We start from the raw sequence: 18,933 nt of genomic DNA, 5'->3' as shown, positions 1-18,933 counted from the left end.
GGCCGTTGTGTGGTGGGGGTGAGCCGCAGAGGGTGACAGAAAATAGAAAATGGAAAATTCCTGTGTGAAGTGCAGTCGTTGTTGATCAGGTGTGAACTGCAGAGCAGAGAGATCAGAGCAGGAAGGGGAGGAGGGAGCAGACAGCTGCTGCAGCCCCACATCAAGCCCTTCCACTGCAGCACACCAGCTGGGACCAGGACCCAGTGCTTGCTACTGGGGGCCCCGGCTCTCACTAGGGCTGTTCAGGGGAAAATTAATGTAAGGAACAATGACCCAGTTTTTAATGCTTTTAATGAGTAGGTCTACAATAAATACATCTTTTCTTACAGTGTACACACTCAGTGTATGGCCTTCTAAAGACAGGTCATGTAGAGATGATGTACATATTGTCTGTAAGTAGATAACATATTCCTGTAAAACACATATTTTCTTCACATTTGTACCTCAGGAATTACATATGCATACATGCATTCTTCGTATTCTTGAATACACGTATTATCATATATCATTATATCATAGCCTCCGCCAAGGAGGCAACATTACCGACCGTGTCTGTTTGTTTGTTGGTTTGTCAGCAGGAATACACAAAACCTGCAGAACGGATTTCCACCAAACGTGGATGCAGGATGGGTCTCGGCCCAGAATAGACCCCATTAACTTTTGGTGTGGATCCGAGTAAAGGAACACATTTTTTCTGACTTTCTTTAACATTATGCGTTTCTCCACTTTTTTTGGTCAATTTCTCAGGGAACAATGCATGGATCTTGATTGAAAAATCAGTTGTATTTAGGGGCTGGTATATGAGTGAGTGCAATCTGATGCAGACCTTAGATCTGGTAAGTTAAGCAGTTATGAGTGATACTGGGCAACTGTCATGGAAAAACTGAGTCCAGTGTGAATAAATCAAACTCCACTGTATTGTGACTTAAACCTTACAATGAAGAGCTACTATGATAGAAAATGTTTTTCTCCTCAAATGAACCATCTTGTACTCCCATCCAAGGACAAGTTTCTGTTTCCGTGTCTTGTAGCAACGTTCATATCATGCATTCTTCTCTTTTGTCTCAGCCAAGGCTGTTATGTGGGAGACAGTAGATTTACTCCTTCTTTCTCTGCTTTGGTTTGTGTAATGAGAAAATGAAGAGTATATAATGTGCTGGAAATTGTGACTTGTCGCTTATTTCTCCTGCAAGGGTGAACCCATATGCATATATGTTTTGATAATAAAATCTTAAAAGGCAGTCGCTGATGAAGTTTCATTTCAGATCATTACAGATCCATCTTAATGTAAATACAGCTGAAACTATTAGCCAATTAATCTATTCGTCAACCAACAGAAAATTACTCAGTAACTATTTTGTTAATGAATTTAGGCGTCTAAATGTCTAGAATTAGCTGCCTGCCTCCATCTTAGGTGAAAGTAAAAACTGACTATCTGGAATCTAGACTGTGGGTCGATTAATACATTTTTCACATTTCATAAACAATGAATCAAACAGTAAAGAAAATATTCTGTGGATTAAGAGATAATGAATAACAAATAGAGGGAGCAATACTTAAAAACCATTATAATGTGCAAAAAGTGCAAAACAGTTGGACTTAAAAAATATGGGATATCTTGGCTTTAACTCCATTGATGGGGAAAAAATATAATTTCAAAGAAAATGTTGTTGTTCACAGTGTATAGAACCAAACATATTCAGATAAAATTTAATGCATGTATTTGTTTTGAGCAGGATGTCTAACGCTTCTAACTCACTTTTGAGAAGCAGCCAGAGCTGACTGACAGCATGTAAATTTGCCGGGTGAATGTTCTTCACCCCATGCCAGGCTGGAATAAATCAGCAAACTCACAAGCAGTCATTGAAAAAACAAGAGGAATACATTTTCTTTTTGTTAAGATGACATTTGTAAACGTTCGCTTCATTGGTGGCTTATTTCTCACTCTGCTCACAATTATTGTTCTGCTGAAAATGTTGAAAATCAATTACCATTCCTCTTAGGGCTGAACAAAAAGCATGGGGCTGCGATCAGCCTCTGATTTAAAATTAGATATGGTTCAGTCCGTAGTATTCACACTAGATTTACAAGATGCAGTTTACATCATGTGTATATTTGTTCTGTAATTAACCGAAATTACACCCTGAAGAGGCATGAGACACTTTGTTTGGATTATTTATATAACATTTTTGCAAAGTATTAGTATTACTAGTCCAGTGTCTGTTGAAAACTTGCTGTTCAGCACAGATGATCTGGTAATATGAGGGGTTCACAGATCCAGCCCGACTCCTCCTGAACTGCTCACAGACTCATCAGGGCCGCCCTGATTATATCAAACCTGTTTGTATTTACAATTCAAAGTTTGGATGATTACACCAATTTCTGAACTTCAGCTTCGGTCTGCAGAGCGATGAAGCCACACTGTTCACTGTTTATTCAAAATGTATTAATATTGTCCAAATTCCACCAAATTCCACACTGCACTGTCGTGGGTCATCAGCACACAAACCTGCCAAGCGTGGAACAGATTGGATGGATGTGTCTTGAGATAATAACATATAGACAGACAGACAGAAGTTTTGTTGGCCTAAGGGTAGGGTAAAGCTATCACACTAGGTTGATGAGGTAAGGGTACTACACCTTTTGAATCTATTGTAACATTTAAAATGCGACTGCTGTGCCCTTTATGTCTCACTCTGTGCTGTTGGCCACTCCTGTGGGGTAAAGAAAATGTACCTCCTGGTTTCAGTTGTATACATGCATCCTCTAATTATTTTGAAAGGGTTCCTCTGAAGAATTCCTTTGGGGCCTGTGCCGTGTTTTGACTGCAGGGCCCAGTAACATCAGCGACATATGTCTGTTGTCTTGCCGTCAACTGATGACAGAATAAATCTTGAAAATGGCTATCAATGACTCCTTGAAATCCCAAACCAGTCAAATATAATGGCCTGATGTGTCCTCTGGGAGCAGGAGGTCACATGTTTTTCTATCCATAACTAATTTCTAATAAATGGCCAGTTTCCCAATGCTGGTGTTCAGAGGTCAAATTGTTTGCATGCTTTTTCCCCCCTTGCCTCAGATTCTCAAGAGTACCAATTGGCTTTTCTGGATAGTTGTAGGTACAACTAATATGGCATAGTCAACATGGTGGAAACATGTTGAAACATTTGACTTTCACACTGCTACTTTGATATCTTACTGCTCTTGAGCTGTACAGCAGCTACAATAGTAGATGAGTTCCATAATAAACTAGGACCTAGATTATTATAATTTTAATGTCACAGGAAGGCATCAAAGGTAATACATCTACAAAATCTGGTTTTCTGTAGTTAAGTTTCAGAATTAAATTGGACATCATTGTAAGAATGCTGTTTCATCAAAGGAAACGGTGTAACAACATTCTCTTCTTTAAGTCAGTTCAAGATGAGCTCACCAAAATGTATCATTATTAATGTACCCGATTATTTTGAGATATACTCTTGTTTACTTTTGTCCTTGGACTTCAATGAGTCGATCAATATCAATTTCACATTCAGTGGAGAAATTGGTCCAACTTAGCACAAAGTCTGGGTGGGCTAGCCTCCAGAAGAACAAAACAGTTTTGTGCTTGTGTAACTTACATGGTGTAGTTTGTCAGAAACTGCAAAAATTAGTTATTCTGAGTCACTGTGCACAGCTCTTGGTGCGCAAGAAGTGGCACAATATAAAAGCTAACAGCTAGCTAATGGACAATGGGCCTTGTATAAGAACCACTCATACAAACTTTAAGTGGCATTTATGAGTATGAACAAAATTTACGACGGGTCCAGACCTGTGTTCACTAACAGAGAGTCTGCCTGCCTCTGCAGGGAAAAAACACCGTAATCTGATTGAATTTGGAGTTTGAATAAAATACTAAAATTAACTCAAAATATACTGTATATCTGCAAAAAGTGCTTTAAGTGGGCTGGTACTGAACAGCAGTTTGGGCAAGTTACTTTCAAAATGCAGTATATTACATATTACTTCAACCTTCATTTTAAAGTAATATATTAAGTTACAATATTACTGTATGCATAGAATAATATATTACTCAGTACTTACAGTACTTTTTAGTTACTTTCAACAAAATGCCTAAAATAACCTGTATAGAACAATTAAATAGCCTAGATCTTTATAAAGGAATGTCCTTGGACACAGGGATGAGCAGTCAGACAAAGGATCAGTCTGATATATTATCAGATAGGAATAAATATTTTTAATTGTAGGCTCAGTCGTATGAAACACATTAGACCTATACCTTCTATAATGTAGCCTCTAATGACATGACAAGACAAAAATCTCTTTTTCTTTCCTTTTTATTTTTATCCACAGAATAAGGAATACATGAGCATATGATTCAAGAACATAAATTGAAGTGCGCTTGGAGGAGGACTATAAAGCCAGCAGATAGGGCCTATTTTGCAAACCATTATTTTATGAGCTGGGCCTATATCCTGCCTTAAACCCTAACCCTAACCCTTAAAACAGCAATAAGAAAAAAAGGCACAAGACTAATATAAACAACCAATGACTCATTACATGGCTCATTTCAGTCCCACAAGGACACTTCACTGACCAGAGATCAGAACTCAGGCTCGGCTATATAAAACAATAAAAGGCATAGCCTAAAAATAAAATGAAACACTGGCTAAACAAACACAGGATGATAAATAAAAGCATTGAAGGAGCTTAGTCTTGACATATATCCTACTTAGGACTAGCCTACTCCACTATACCACTAAAGTATCTGTTGAAGCGCATCAGGAGAAGTTTCATTTTGGAGTGAGCACAAAACTCCCAAGACTGAAAAGTCTTTGCACTGGATGGTGTTGACGCATTATAGCAGAGAGCAATTGTTTTAATCCTTGGTAGCTGGTGCAGGGTTTCCATTGTAGGTGCAGATTTAAGATAAGCCATCACCTCTGCTTCCACAGACATGGACACAGAGTCAATGGTGGCATCGGGCTGGATATCAAAGGACAAAAACTCATCCTTGCAGGTGGCAGCATCAGCAGGTTGAGGATCAGGCATGGGGGGATTGGGGGGTTACAGGCTCAAATGAGCGGTACTCTGTAATGAGCAGGAACTTAATGTGGTCTTTTCTGGCCTCTTCTTTTACCCAGCGCAGCTTGAATCTGGGCAGCGAGACAGCAGCCAACAACGCATCCTTGGAGCCGAGAGTCCTGACAAATCGACTTTTAATTGCTCCCACAATACTATTAGGCAGTCCAGTGGTCATTTGCGATAGGATTCATAGCCAGGGTTTTGGCCATCCGAACTTCTAGCATTGATTGAAGCCTCCCAAAATAACAAGTGTCCTCACCCCGCCTCCACCTCCACCTCCTCCTCGTCCTCCTGGTCAGACTAAGAGACTTGCTGCTGCTGCTGTTGATGCTCCTTGAACACCTTTACAAAGTTACTTCCATTGTCCACCACAAACTTTACTGTTGGTCAGTCCAACATTGAGCGAAAATGTCCTCTTGCTCAGTTGCAACTGCCTCTGAATCTTTTACAAGCTAGCCTCCTCTCGTTTCAAGGTACCTGCATTGATCCAGTGAACCGTCACCCCCATGAAACTTTTGTTATTTACACTCCATATATCTGCTGTTGTTGATGAATACTGCTGCGCTTCAGTGGTTTTCTTTAGCTCCCTTTCCATTAAAGCATAGGACTTGTCCAAGTCTTTGGTGAATGTCTTTCTGTCTGGTAGTACATGAACTCAAAATAATGGGAGTATGCCCATCTCGCAAAAGTAGAGCCTGACTCTGCAGCCATCTCAGCCATGCCAGTGTGTAACCAACGCTGAAATTCACCAACAGGAAATTATTGGGGTGATTTGTTTTTGTTCCGGTGGTGGAAGGTCGTAGTCATGCATTGTGTTGATGGGTTCTTAAAACAACAACAATAAACACTTAATTTCGGTCAGTAACGCAGATTGTAATGTGTTACATGACATAACTATAGTAATACATTACTGAAATATTATAAGTGACACGTAACTGATAAAAGTAATATATTACTGTAACACGTTGCTTTTGTAATTGTTAACCCCAGCACTGCTGAACAGTATTTAGTACTGGCAGTTTTATATTTTGGCGTACTGTGACCTTCTCTTGCGTACTGGCACTTGCACAAGGTGCAACCAAAAAAGTGCACCAAAGGGCCTCCCACCTCTTTTTGGAGCCCATGCAAATAATCTATTACAAAGAAAGTGACTACTACTTGTGACTGTGTTTTTATTTAGGTATATTTATTCCTCAAGTACAGTATGAGCAGACAAGCACACACACACACAGACACACACAGACACACAAACTGCTGGCAGGAGAGAAACCCCTCCCTGCATATCATCACACAAGTGAATGGATTTTTTAACTTCATTGTTGCAGATGAAGCAACGTCCTGCTTATTCAGGTACACATAAAAGACTATCTGTTATAAGTTTATAATATAGATTCATGTGTGATTAGACAAGAGCAGAATTGACTGAGAAATTAACTTCCACCAGGCTACAAAAGAAAATGTCAACTAAACACCTGTGAAGTTTCGTAACTGCACCTTTCACGGTTGTACAGAAGCCCTGAGGGGCAAGTGAGAGTTTATTTTTCTGGTGATCCATTTTCTAAGTCTGATCTAAATGATTTTCTCTCTTGTGTTTAAGACTCGCGATTTGGTCGGGATAATCCTTCCAAGTTCCTTTGAAAAAAAATAAACATGTACTTGATTGACACATGAAAAAAAAAATCTACTGAAAATACTTTTTATTCTCATAGTCATGAACTCAGGAGAGGAAATAATTTAGATCAGACTTAAAAATGGATCACCATAAGCTGTGAAGGACTCTACTGTTGCTCTATACAAGTGTCCAGGAACTTGCTACTTATATGTAGCAATACATTTGCAGCAGATTACTTTCTACACAATGACGGATCATGAACTCCAAAACACTTCTACTTGAAACAGATCCAGTGGATCCAATAAGCTATGCAGCTCAATACAACAGCTATACGGAAAATTGAAGTTTTTTGTTAAAGCTGTAGGAAGCTTGTGCTCCTTGTCTTGTTCAGTGTTCACTTTCCCAAAACTCTACAACAGGGTTTGGCAACGTGTTAAGTGGATAAAAACACAACACCCTGGTGGACAGACACTTTAATTCATATCTGACTAACATCACAATGGATGAATTTAATTTAATTTAAGACTGAATTTAATCTAAATACATATTCAAGTAGCTAGAATAAATTAAAACCTAATAATGAATTTCGCAGGGACTTGGGTTACGACTTCAAAGCAGTAGCATGTGTGTCACTACCATTTACAACAGCGCCTGTCTTCAGAAAGCGATCTGGCTTTGGCGTGACCTTGCATCTAACCCTGTTAGATATGCGCCTTGGGCATGTTCATTGCTCAGTGACATTTTGCTCCTTAAAAATAACACAGATGCTGGGCCCTGTCTGACTCTGTAGCCTCGGTGTAGCTGGATGTCCGGCTATTTTCATTACCAGCCCTTGTAACCCCCCCACACCCGGCCCTCCCTCTCTGTCAGCGTCTGTGTCTCTGAGAAGGGCAGTTGTGTGAGTCACTTTATTAGTTTTGAAGTCTGACATGTTCCCAGCTTCTTGGCCTGTAGATGAAGCAGTCAGAGCCTGTCTGCAACTGGCAAGTGTTAATCACGGATCAGCAACTTGGGTATCACCTGTCGGACATCCCAGCACTCGGGGACTCAGGGGCTTTGCACAGTCTGGTCACCCTGACAATGTTGTCTGTCACTCATTAGCTCTTACATATCCTCTGTAGGTATTCACACACATCAGTCTGACCTGCAATGGTACATTTTTAGACACCATTACACATTTGCACACTCCTGCATATTTACAATTTTGTAGATTGCTTGTGTCCTACATTATATAATACAACTTTATCCCATGATTATCACATTAGGATTGCTGGTATGTGTGCATGTGTGCGTGTGTGTGTGTGTGTGTGTGTGTGTGTGTGTGTGTGTGTGTGTTCAAAGGCTTTGCAGGGCAGCGCTCATTATGGATAAAGGGGGTGGGGAAACGAGTTCAAATTTATTGCCTGCGTCAGCTGTGTCAAATTTGGCAAGCTCAAATGGTCAGCTTGCAAATGGCAGGGCGATACTTAAGGGTCAGCAGCTTTTCTAATAAGCACAGAGTTGTACATTTTCACCCCTCAGTGTATAACTTGAGTGTCCATCTACATACAAAAGTGCCTAAAGTACAATCACAGATGACTGTTATGTTCACATTTTGAGCGTAACATTCCCAGGCTGCTGATACGGTCAACTGAGAGCAGTGAATACTGACCTGATTGTGGGTTCGGGAACGACAAGTAGAGCCCCGCTGCTGCTGCTGAGGAGCAGGCTGCTTGTCCAAGTGAATCCTCCTCTTTTTTTTCTGTTTTACTTTTCTCTTCTTTTGATCATTCATAATGGGGACCACCCACTTTCTGAACCCTTCCCTCTATTTTTGCAGGGTCAGAAAGAGTGGCCAGTTGCTCTTTATGGCAGAGATTTTTACGATGTGGTCAGAGCTGTTTGGAGACCACCAGTTCCCCTTTCACTTGTCACTGGAGCTACAGTAGCCCCGAGGAAGGCCCAAACTGTATGGGAAATGGGTTTCACTATTTTGAAGTGTTGGAAAATTTGGCAAAGCCTGTAAAGCATTTTTTCCTCCCTGTATTAACAAGACCACAAAAGGTCATTGTATCATTCATGTAATTTCACTCATGGACATGTAAACTATTCATTGTACTGTCAGTCTCCACTGAAATTCGGATAGCACCCAATTTTACCACCAATAGCAAGATAATGGTAATATATAATTATCAATTTCGCTACTTACAATAAACGTAAACTAAGAAATTACTTAAAGAAATGGTGAGTTAATCAGCATTCAAATCAACATGAACTACAACACATATAAAAAAACTGACATACCTAAATAACTGAATAGGTCAACTGCCAGTGAGTCCCAGAATGACATATATCGCCATTCCCAAAACAACATGACTGTAGCGGGCCATGGAGCGTACCAGTGACAGATGTACCGGACCTTCACTGTACTCTCTCAGTTTGGTTAGGTTTAGGAAAACATTGTGGTTTGGGTTACGCTAACTACGTTACTTAAGTAACTTCAGTTACAAATGTGCCTACGTACTTAATGTACGGGTTGTAACTTGATGTTAATAAGTTCAAATAACTCACTGCTGACATTCACTTTCACTCTGGACCCCCATCTACAGTCTCCAGGATCAAAGCCCTGAGCTTGTTTGCAGCATGTATACCTGTTGGGTCCTGATGGTTCGAGCTGCATTCTAATGCACATGCTCTCTCCCTCCTACATGAACAAATGCAGAACATCTTCACTATTATCAATCTCATCCCCTCTCTCACCCCAAAAATTCCGCCACGGCAGCGGAACTGATTTTCACTCTAGTCTATGTGTGTACTTCCACTGGCTCCGCTGCAACAAAGTGAAAAGACCAGAAGATGGCATAAAGTCTAATACTTGCAGCTAAATGAGAAAACTAAATGCAATGTAATGTACGTTATGGAGGTTAACTTTAAGTTCAAGCTAGCATACAAGATAATTTAGCTAGCTGTCCTTCAACACCCTGAACATCTGCCAACACTAATCATGATAGCAATCCATTAGGGTTTGTTAACCCTCCCCCTCCAGTGGACCACTGGAATTGTATTTTTCAAAAAAATATGTATGGTGGTGAATGGCGGAAGACAAATGATTTTTTCATCCCGTTAGAACCCGCCATGAATTACATGTGTTTGTCAATTTAAAAGATAATTTGTCAACTCAAGAAAGTCATAGTTTGTCATGATACTGTTTTAGTATAACACTGTGAAAATATGTAACTAGAAAGACTACATACCCAACAGTTGCATATGGTTGGATTCAGCCAACGGCAAAAACGCAGGTGTCACTATTCACTTTAATGAGGTAGTCTGTTTTGGATGTGGCTGCAAGAACGCAGCCGGCTGCGGTGAAAAAGTTTAAACCAATTCAACTTTTGGAGAAACACAGCCCAACGTCAGGTTGCAGTGGCCAATCACGTAAGCTGGTGATCCGACTGGCAGCATGAATGACTGAAACCACTGTGGATTGTAACGTTGGGGTTCATGTGTATTCACTCAGCTTGGTTTTGTACGCCAGTTTAAAACACATCTGAGGGTGCTGACGATCACTGTAGGACCGGCATGCCTAAGCTACTGTGGCAGAGACATGACTGCAGATCATAAGCAGAGTAGAACGTGTTAGTAACGAGTCATGTTATTTAGGATGGCTAAATGCTAAGGAGTGAACACAACGGACATTTCTCTGTGTAGTGTGATGCTTCACTTGTGATCACTTAGTTCGGTCTTGTGCCCCAGTTTTAAACACACAATAATGATCTACCAGAATGCGCCTGTCCTCGTCAATGAGGACAAACGATCACTAGTAGGACCAGCATGCTAGTAGCATAACAACATAGCAGTTTTGGCTTTCAGCAAACTAATCAGCAGGGTTCCCAACACGTCACACACACAGGCCATGGAGTGACACTCCTACACCAACGCACCACCTCATTTGGTCTGAATTTACTCTAAGTGATATCTCACACTCACTGAAGCCTCATAGAGCCTGTCCTATGTATTAGCTAGCACATAGAACTGAATAACTCTCCTTTCACATAACTGCAGTTGTCAATACGGCCAGAAATCTGATATCAGATTTGGAGGGGACAGCTAGTCTACATGAAATTTTCACAAGAGCAATTCCTGAGGGGGACACCAAAAGTAGTGCTGTAACTCTGCTAACAGACACTCCATCACCCTGCCACCAGAAGCAAACTAAATTGCCAACTTTGCACCTGCAAACACTGCTTAATGTTACTGGTGCTCGCTAGCAAACTGCTAGCTAACATAGAAAGTGACTTATAACCCAGTGCAGAGAAAATAAAGTCTAGTGACAATTAAAAATAAGTTTTTATTGTGTTCAGGCTCACATTCCCACACACTGAGAACACTGTGCACCTGCATCATGAGTTTTCACCGAGTGGTTTGACACAAAACTAAATTGTACTTTTCAATCTTTAGTAACCTCAACATTCTTGACTTGCTAACTGATCTTTTGGATTAACTAACCAACATCATTAGTTGGACAGCACCTTTGTTAATGGTATTAATTAGGCCTACACCTGTCTTTACTGCTATGACATGTTAACATGCCTGCTTTGAAGCAGTGGTGCTGGTGTTCTGAAGGATGATATGAACTGGTGCACACCTTTCACCATTTTCTGTAAGCACAACAAGATACAGTAGCATTGTATTGCAAAAAAAAATATGAAGATTAGGACATTGTATATAATTAAGTTTGTCTTAAGTGTGTGTGTGTGTGTGTGTGTGTTTGTATACCTGTATATATTCATTAGTTTGTGCATGGGTAAAATTTTTTATCAGTTTTAATTGTTCTTGATCTTAACATAAAGACTAAATGAGGAAACTATCAACTAATCAGTCATTATGTCATTAAGTTACCTGTTTACTAATTGTTTTTTTAATTCATGTTGACCTGTACCAACACGTTCCAGTCAGATACAGCTCAACACATACTGTAGGTTTCATACATCATATAGTGACCCGACATTATACAACAGCTACTGTATATGGACACACACATGCGCACGTGCGCGCACACACACACACACACACACACACACACACACACACACACACACCCTTGCTGGACCATGCATCATGGCTCTCTCACTACACATCACTGACATCACTAAATGTCTGTTTAGGTTTCTGACTAAAACAATACTGACTGTTGTGATACAAGAGGAGAACTGATTGATGGGTTGATGGCTGACGGCGTCTTACAGTAAGAAGTGACATCAACAAGTGGAATCAGTTGCTGCTGGCTCCTGTCAGCCACTCAAAGGCAGAGCAAAATGTCAGAGATGCCTAACTGCTGCATTTTATCACTTTATTGCCCTGGACTGGGCCGATGGTGGTGGTGGGGTCAACAGAACGTGAGAAGGGTAAGATGTGAAGGCACTTGAAGCTTCATGTTACACTGTTGTTCATGCCTCATCTGGATGCAGCAGCTACCAAAATATCGACGTTTTCTTTTATGAACGGCTTCCCTTCTCTTCTCTGTGTTCTGTTTCTCTGTCTTCTCTTTGTTTTGTTTCTCTTCATTATTCTTCTCGTCTCTGTAAGTGAGTTGTTTTCAAAGGGAGAGGAAAGACAGTATCCTGCTCATCTTGGGATGTTGATTGCTTTTTATGTAGAGATGAAACAGGCCTTTTGTCTATATGATTTGTTTTGGCCTCCTTTTACATGAGCTGGAAGTGTGACCAGTTAACATAAGATAAAAGGGAGGTGTGGTGGGGGTGAGGGAGGGCAGCTTTAACACCTAATTGCCACACCCATTGGTGCAATTAGGCTACCACTTTTAAATACAGCCCTGCAGTAATGATCTACATTAAAGGCAGACAGACAGACAGAGAGAGAGCCTGGACTGAAGTTTGAACTAAAACTCTCAAACCTGTCGTTGTCGTTTAACTTTAGAATTCAGATTTTATTTTTCTTTGGATTTTGCTTTTCTTTTGCAAACCATAAAGAAAGTGAGTGATTTCTCTCGCTCTCTCCTTTTTTTTTTTTTTTTTAGCACAACTCAGTCTCCATGTTAAATCATCACTAAGGTCCTGTCTCTGTGCCCACCCACAATAGAAGGACTTCAGGGAGGGACTTTGCCTTTCAACATTTAACCAGTGGGCAGCCTGATCCCGGTGAGACAGAGGGCTTTTCAAAACCTGGAATTAGAGCTGCACTGAGCAGGGGATCCTTCACGTTTCACCCCAGCGATGTAAAGACTAACCTAACGAGCTGTTTATAATGGATGGATCTGCTTTTGATGCGCTGCACCTATCTTTTGAAGAGCTCTCCGCCGCTCAGTCAGCTGGGGCAGGTTTTTGATAAATGTGAGGGCAAATAACTGCGAGGTGTTTCCATCAGAGGCTGGTGTGGATGGACAGTCAGGAGGGCATATGCAACACTGTGGGAACTCCACTGGATTTACTTACGGCATCATTCTGGGATTAATCTGCCTCAAGGTTCCGTCTCTTGATCGGATGAAATAAGAAGAAGAATGCATGGAATAAACCAGCGCTGTATTTACATGTAAGAGCAGACCACTGATAGACTGCATGGTTGTTTGATTGCCACATGACTTCTGAATAACTCTTCGTTTATTGTTACTTCTGCAGATCATTTCATTTCTTCGTGCTGTGGTGCCATGCTCAGGTAAGCGCACAAACACTTTGTCGACATTGTTACTTGTCCCATATGAAAACCTATGTTTTTTAAAGTAGGAATAGTAGGAAATTAAAACCAAAAGGTGTAACGTGTCATTTAAGCATAACGAGTATAATTATTTGTTTTGTAGTAAAGTTTGTACAACCTGTTCGGATGGTTGTAGAACGGGCTCTACATTTCTTCATCCCAGATTAGAAAGAAAAAATTATGTATTTTATTTTTCCCTTTGCATAAAAAAGGGGGAGAATCACCCGTCTCCTAATTTTAACCAGTATGTGAGGACGCAGGGCGCAGTGACGGACCAGCTCAGCCGCAGACAGGTCAGGGTGTACCAGCTCTACAGCCGCACCAGCGGGAAACACGTCCAGATTCAGGGCAAAAGGGTCACCGCCACAGCTGAGGATGGAAATATGTACGGTAAGAGCTGACCCGAGGCCTGCTGCTCATATTCTTCTGTTCTCTGTTCATCCAACAGTGGAGCTCCAGGTCTGCGTCTCTCATGACTAGACTAAGACAACACATGATGCAGTCAGATATTTCTTTATTCGGGACACGCAGGGTTGGATGAGGCCCAGTTTGTGCGTCTCACACAGAGCTGTCCTATTTTCTGTTAAATCAATACCACCAATATATGGATATACCAGGAGGTTGTTTAAAACACTTAGCTGTGTTCTGAAGGTATTTCCAGAATCTTCAAAAACTCCTGAGACACTCTGGATGAAAATATTAGGAGATAAGAAGGATTTTTAACCAGTTTCTCAAGTTGCAAATACAGCCTGTATGTTTCATTCTTGGCACGTCCTTGCTCTTTTTGTACAAGACAATCAAAAAAACATTTTCTTTTTGAGAAAATGTAAAAAAAAAAAAAAAAAGTATACTAATATAACATAACATATGATAAACATTGTAAATGTGTTCTTCATGTTGTCCTAATTTACCATGACATGCAGTGTATGTCATCTCTGGTCTCCATCTGTACGTTTGGAAACAGTCAGAACTGGTTCAAAGAATCACGCTGTGGGCAGAATACTTTTTCAGTGGTCTGGTTAAAGGAGTCTGAGAATTCTGTTAGTTATTGACTTTCTGAACTTTTAAAGATCATTGGGTAATTCATTTTGAGAAAATCAGATGTGGCTCGTATATAATCTGTTTATAGTTTGGACTGATACTCAGAATTATGTTTTAAAGGTAGATATTGTCCTCTCAGGACCTCCTCCTGTGATTCAGCCTCTGTCAATAGGTGAAATCTGTAGTGAAACCTTTGTTGGATGTATATTTATTGTGATTTTTGCACAAATACTAACAGGGCTGGCCTGTAAAACATGGTGCAAATATGTTAGGAGGTCTTCCAGAGGACTTAATTAAAGTACATTTTATTTGTCCCTGACCCCTGCCGGGGACTCATGCCCTCAGGCACAACCAGCAGTTTCACCTCCAGCCTGCTGCCCCTCCCTCTGTGAGGTGTTTTCAGGCCTATATGTTAATTCAGCCTCCCCGCTGTATCCATGAAGCCATCGTCTAGCAAATAAGTGGCTGATTAGGACAAGTCCTTTGTCTCTAAAGCCCCAATACACAAGGCTGTTGTAATGCCCACTGGCTGCAATTGACTTCAGGACAAATTCAATTGAGAATGTATATTCTGCTTCCAATAAAGCTCTCTAATGTTCAGAGATAACATTTGTTTAATCATTTGGTGTCGGAGGTGTAATTTGTTGAGGCTTTCCTGGGCGTGTCCTAAGGCTCTTATTGACTCAACAGTTTATACTGCCCACTGACACAATGGCAATTGAATATAAAATTATAGCTTCAAGAAAATAATAGCACTTTCATGTAGTGTGCAGTAACATAATGACAAGATAGACAAAAAACACCTCGACAGACTGCATTGCCTATCCAGTAAGCTTTAATGAACACATGCTGTTTGTTTCATACATTGTGCAGTGGGCTAAAGTAGAAATTGTAGTTCTGCATGTTTAGTTGTATATTGTTAGTATGCTAGATAATACACACAGCTGTTGATATTTTAGGATATATTAAGGCAGAACAATGAGTCTGGCTTGTGGTGTCCCTGTGTTTTTGTTGTGTTTGTCTTTGTGCCATTCAGCTTTTTGACTCTTTTCTCTCTTTTTCCGGCAGCTCGTCTTTTTGTTGAGACAGACACCTTTGGAAGTCGAGTGAGGATAAGAGGTGCGGAGAGTGGCCGCTACCTCTGCATGAACCGGAAGGGGAAACTTGTTGGAAAGGTACAGTAAGCTTATATATTTTTGGATATCTTTGATTTATGAGCAAGGAGACTAATGGCTGCAGATATTAAAACCTTCTATTCATTTTAGTTTTGAATCAGTGCAGTGACATCAAAAAGCAAATTGAAGCTACAGTATTCAGCAGACAAACTCTGTTTTGTTGCAAGCAGAAATTGTAACAAATATTTTTTACTTTACTTTTATGCAAAATGTATTTTCCCAAGATGGAATTTATTTTAAAATGTGCACTTTGTGCCAACACATAGAAACCTCAAGGGTGTACAAATCAACACTACCAGTGTGTCCTTCAGTCCCAACCAATCACAGTTAATCTAGCATGTAAGGTAGGTGTCTATAACCATACCAGCTCTGTCAGCTCTCTATCCCGTGTCACCTAAGATACAAACTGAAGCTCCTATATGAAAGCCTCAGCCAATTGTCATTGTAGTCTCATAACTTGTTAGTCACCCCAGGACATGATGTGCTGGAAAAAATAAACCCTCAGAGGACTGAGGGATAGTCACTCAGTCTTATTGGCCATGTCCGACAGTGCTGAGAGGAAAGTACCCTCCTATTCTGCACCTCCTGTGTGTTTGGTCATAAGTCAGCTCTCCACTTCCTTCATGGAAATGGAAAAGATGGATTCACATAGCTGGCTGACATGACAAGTCATAAATCTATTTCTTATCATGGTTCAGAAGTGTATAAATTGTTGCTACTGTAATGTCTGTTTATAGAGACTCGCAGCGCCAAACAGGTGTTAACTCTTATCAACCTCAGAGGTATATGTTAGAAAGCCTAGTTTTGGACTCATATTTTAATTTATTATCAGAATTTGACTGAAGAAATAGAGGTTTTTATTTTTGAGAAATATGCTTATCGGCTTTCTTGCTGAGAGTCCGATGAGAAGATCGATGGGACTCTCATGTTTGTCTGGTAAACAGCTGAGAAGCTTTCAGCTGCAGCTGTTGAGCGTACTTGAGCATTGCTGGAAACAGTGATTATGTGTGATTAAATATGTCCATCAAGTTATTTAATTGGTAAAACCTGCTGTGGTTTTACAGGAAAATTAATGAGAAACAACGTGCTAACTAATGAGCTTTAGAGGTGCCTGTAGACACATTTGTCCCTTTTGGACAGAGCCATGCTAATGAGCTAACCAACTGCAAGCGGTAGCTTTGTGTTGGACATGTCACGATAGTTGGACAATCTTCTCATCTAACTTTTGTAAGTGTATTTCATGTTTTTCTTGCATTGATGACATCATTTGGAGCCAGAGCAGGGCTCATGGCGTTTCATCCCAATCGTATAGCAGCACATAACTAATTTAAAAAAACAAAAAGGAAAAAGAAAAAAAGGGAGATTTGAACATAGATCACTGCAATAAGAGCACCCTAAAATGATGGAAACCTCCATCAAACTTACATAGTTGTGTTTTCAGGGAGGCTTTGAGCTAAAAAAATGATCCTGATATCACATCATATTCAGGGTTCATACAAAATCTTGAAAGATAGGAAATCCTTGATTTTAGCCATTATGTTTTGAAGTTTAGGAATAAACTTGAATTGTAATATACTCCTGATTGTGTAGATGTGTTTCATCTACACAATCACTCCTTTAAACCAAAAATCTTTTAATATTTGAATGACACAGATGCTGCCGTTATATTTGTTTGTTGTCTGCTAAATTATTTAGCAGCTAGTTTGCTGGTTAATAAAAATGTGGCATAGCCACATTGCAAGAATAACAGAATGCATACTGTAATTGGTGCCATGTTCCAATAACTCACCCTAACTGAGCTAAGTCCTATGTTGAGCCCTTACTTTACCTTACTTACTGAACGGTAAAGTAACAAAGTATATCAGTATACATTGATTGCAGTGGGTATGAAGACATTTTGTAAATGTCGCACTTGCATTTATAGTAACAATTTAGATGTTGTGATAAAGGCTTTGAGAGTCTGGAAAGGTATGGTTGAGTTACCTTTGAACGTACTGTCATCTTCAAAGGCTGTATGAACCCTGTATATTGGTATACAATATATATTGTGTCTGATGTGTACATGAATGAATCAGAATGTGTGCTTCTGTCTACATGTCTTGTCTTAACATAAGAAACCTTTTCTGTCTCCTGACACAGCCCAACGGCCGGAGCAGGGATTGTATCTTCACAGAGATAGTGCTGGAGAACAATTACACAGCCTTCCAGAATGCCAAGTATGAGGGCTGGTATGTGGCTTTCACCAGGAAAGGGAGGCCCATCAAAGCCTCCAGGACAAGGGAGAACCAGAGAGAGGTCCATTTCATCAAGAGACTACATACGGGCCCGCCTCCCTTCCCCAACACGGACCAAAGCAAACACTTTGAGTTCATCCGATTTCCATCCACACGTCGAGCAAAGCGGAACAGGAAATCACGTACCTCTCCCTAACATGCAGCAAAAGCAATGGACTGACAACAGCTGTGATATAGGAAGAAACAGATGCCATTTTATTTTTGTATATTTTTGATAGGTAAAAGATGGTTAAAATGTCATAAATCTAAAGTAATATTGCTGTAAAATGATCATGTGTAAATACTGAAAGAGAGTAAAGCAGATGGATTATATTTAATCGTCCTGTGTGTGTATGTGTTGGCTGGTGGGGAGCTGCGAGGGATGAACATGAGGGACATATGATGTCATGGTTTATAACAAACTGCAGCATGACAACTCAACACTTCACTACTTTGAAATCAGATGCTATACCTGTGATGAGGGCCAAGTACAAGGGTTTAACATGCTGCATGAACACTGAACCAAAATACACAGATGACACAGTTCAAACGACAAGTTCAACCTCTATTCTTTCATATTGTTGAATACAGCGGGTGGACAAAGTAATGCCAAAACCTTCTGGAAAATCAGCTAACTGTCAGCTATAACTGAAATCTGTCAATCGGCACTTCATCATGTGAGTCTTCAAAGCAACATGGAACAACTAAAGAGCTCCAAAACATCTGAGCTCAAATTGCAGTAGGATCAGTCATAAAGTGTTCACTAGGTAGGTTGTGAGAGTTGACAGTTTGGAAAATCATATGATGTCAAACAACTTGATAACGAGGAACACCTTCATTCTGTAATGAAGTGTTCATGTTAATCTGTCTATCCCCTGTACAGTATGATTACAATGATCAACATCGCTGTTATATGTTTATAACAACCTCAAAAGCCTTATGAGCATCAGTAAATGGGCACCTTACAGTACGTTTAAGGAATGAAATATGAGCAAACTCCAGTGTTACAAAGACACACAATCTGAGGCTAAAGGGACCTGTATGGAGTAGTGAAAGG

The 18,933-nt window shown here is 40.2% G+C and overlaps 2 protein-coding genes across 2 annotated transcripts in view; one reads left to right on the top strand and one right to left on the bottom strand.

The window, feature by feature from the left end:
* LOC311260752 (ectonucleoside triphosphate diphosphohydrolase 2-like) overlaps positions 1–18,933 on the bottom strand; it is a 247,215-nt gene that overhangs the window by 25,149 nt on the left and 203,133 nt on the right. The window lies entirely within an intron of this gene.
* Positions 13,184–18,076, top strand: fgf17 (fibroblast growth factor 17). Its single transcript, XM_084359478.1, has 5 exons — positions 13,184–13,225; positions 13,312–13,348; positions 13,600–13,777; positions 15,497–15,603; positions 17,743–18,076. The coding sequence occupies exons 1-5, from the start codon at positions 13,194–13,196 to the stop codon at positions 18,031–18,033; spliced, it is 645 nt and encodes a 214-aa protein (XP_084215604.1). The 5' UTR covers positions 13,184–13,193; the 3' UTR covers positions 18,034–18,076.

Source organism: Pagrus pagrus, assembly GCF_965226575.1.
Source record: "Pagrus pagrus genome assembly, chromosome: 8".
NCBI lineage: Eukaryota > Metazoa > Chordata > Actinopteri > Spariformes > Sparidae > Pagrus > Pagrus pagrus.
This window is presented reverse-complemented; position numbering and strand designations above follow the sequence as displayed.

What these genes read in the sequence shown, in the direction of transcription:
- fgf17 (XM_084359478.1), top strand. Translation starts at nt 13,194, where the DNA reads ATGCATGGAATAAACCAGCGCTGTATTTACAT. An exon ending in TGAGGATGGAAATATGTACG is followed by an intron (nt 13,778 to 15,496) that starts GTAAGAGCTGAC and finishes TTTTTCCGGCAG; the next exon opens with CTCGTCTTTTTGTTGAGACA. An exon ending in AGGGGAAACTTGTTGGAAAG is followed by an intron (nt 15,604 to 17,742) that starts GTACAGTAAGCT and finishes CTCCTGACACAG; the next exon opens with CCCAACGGCCGGAGCAGGGA.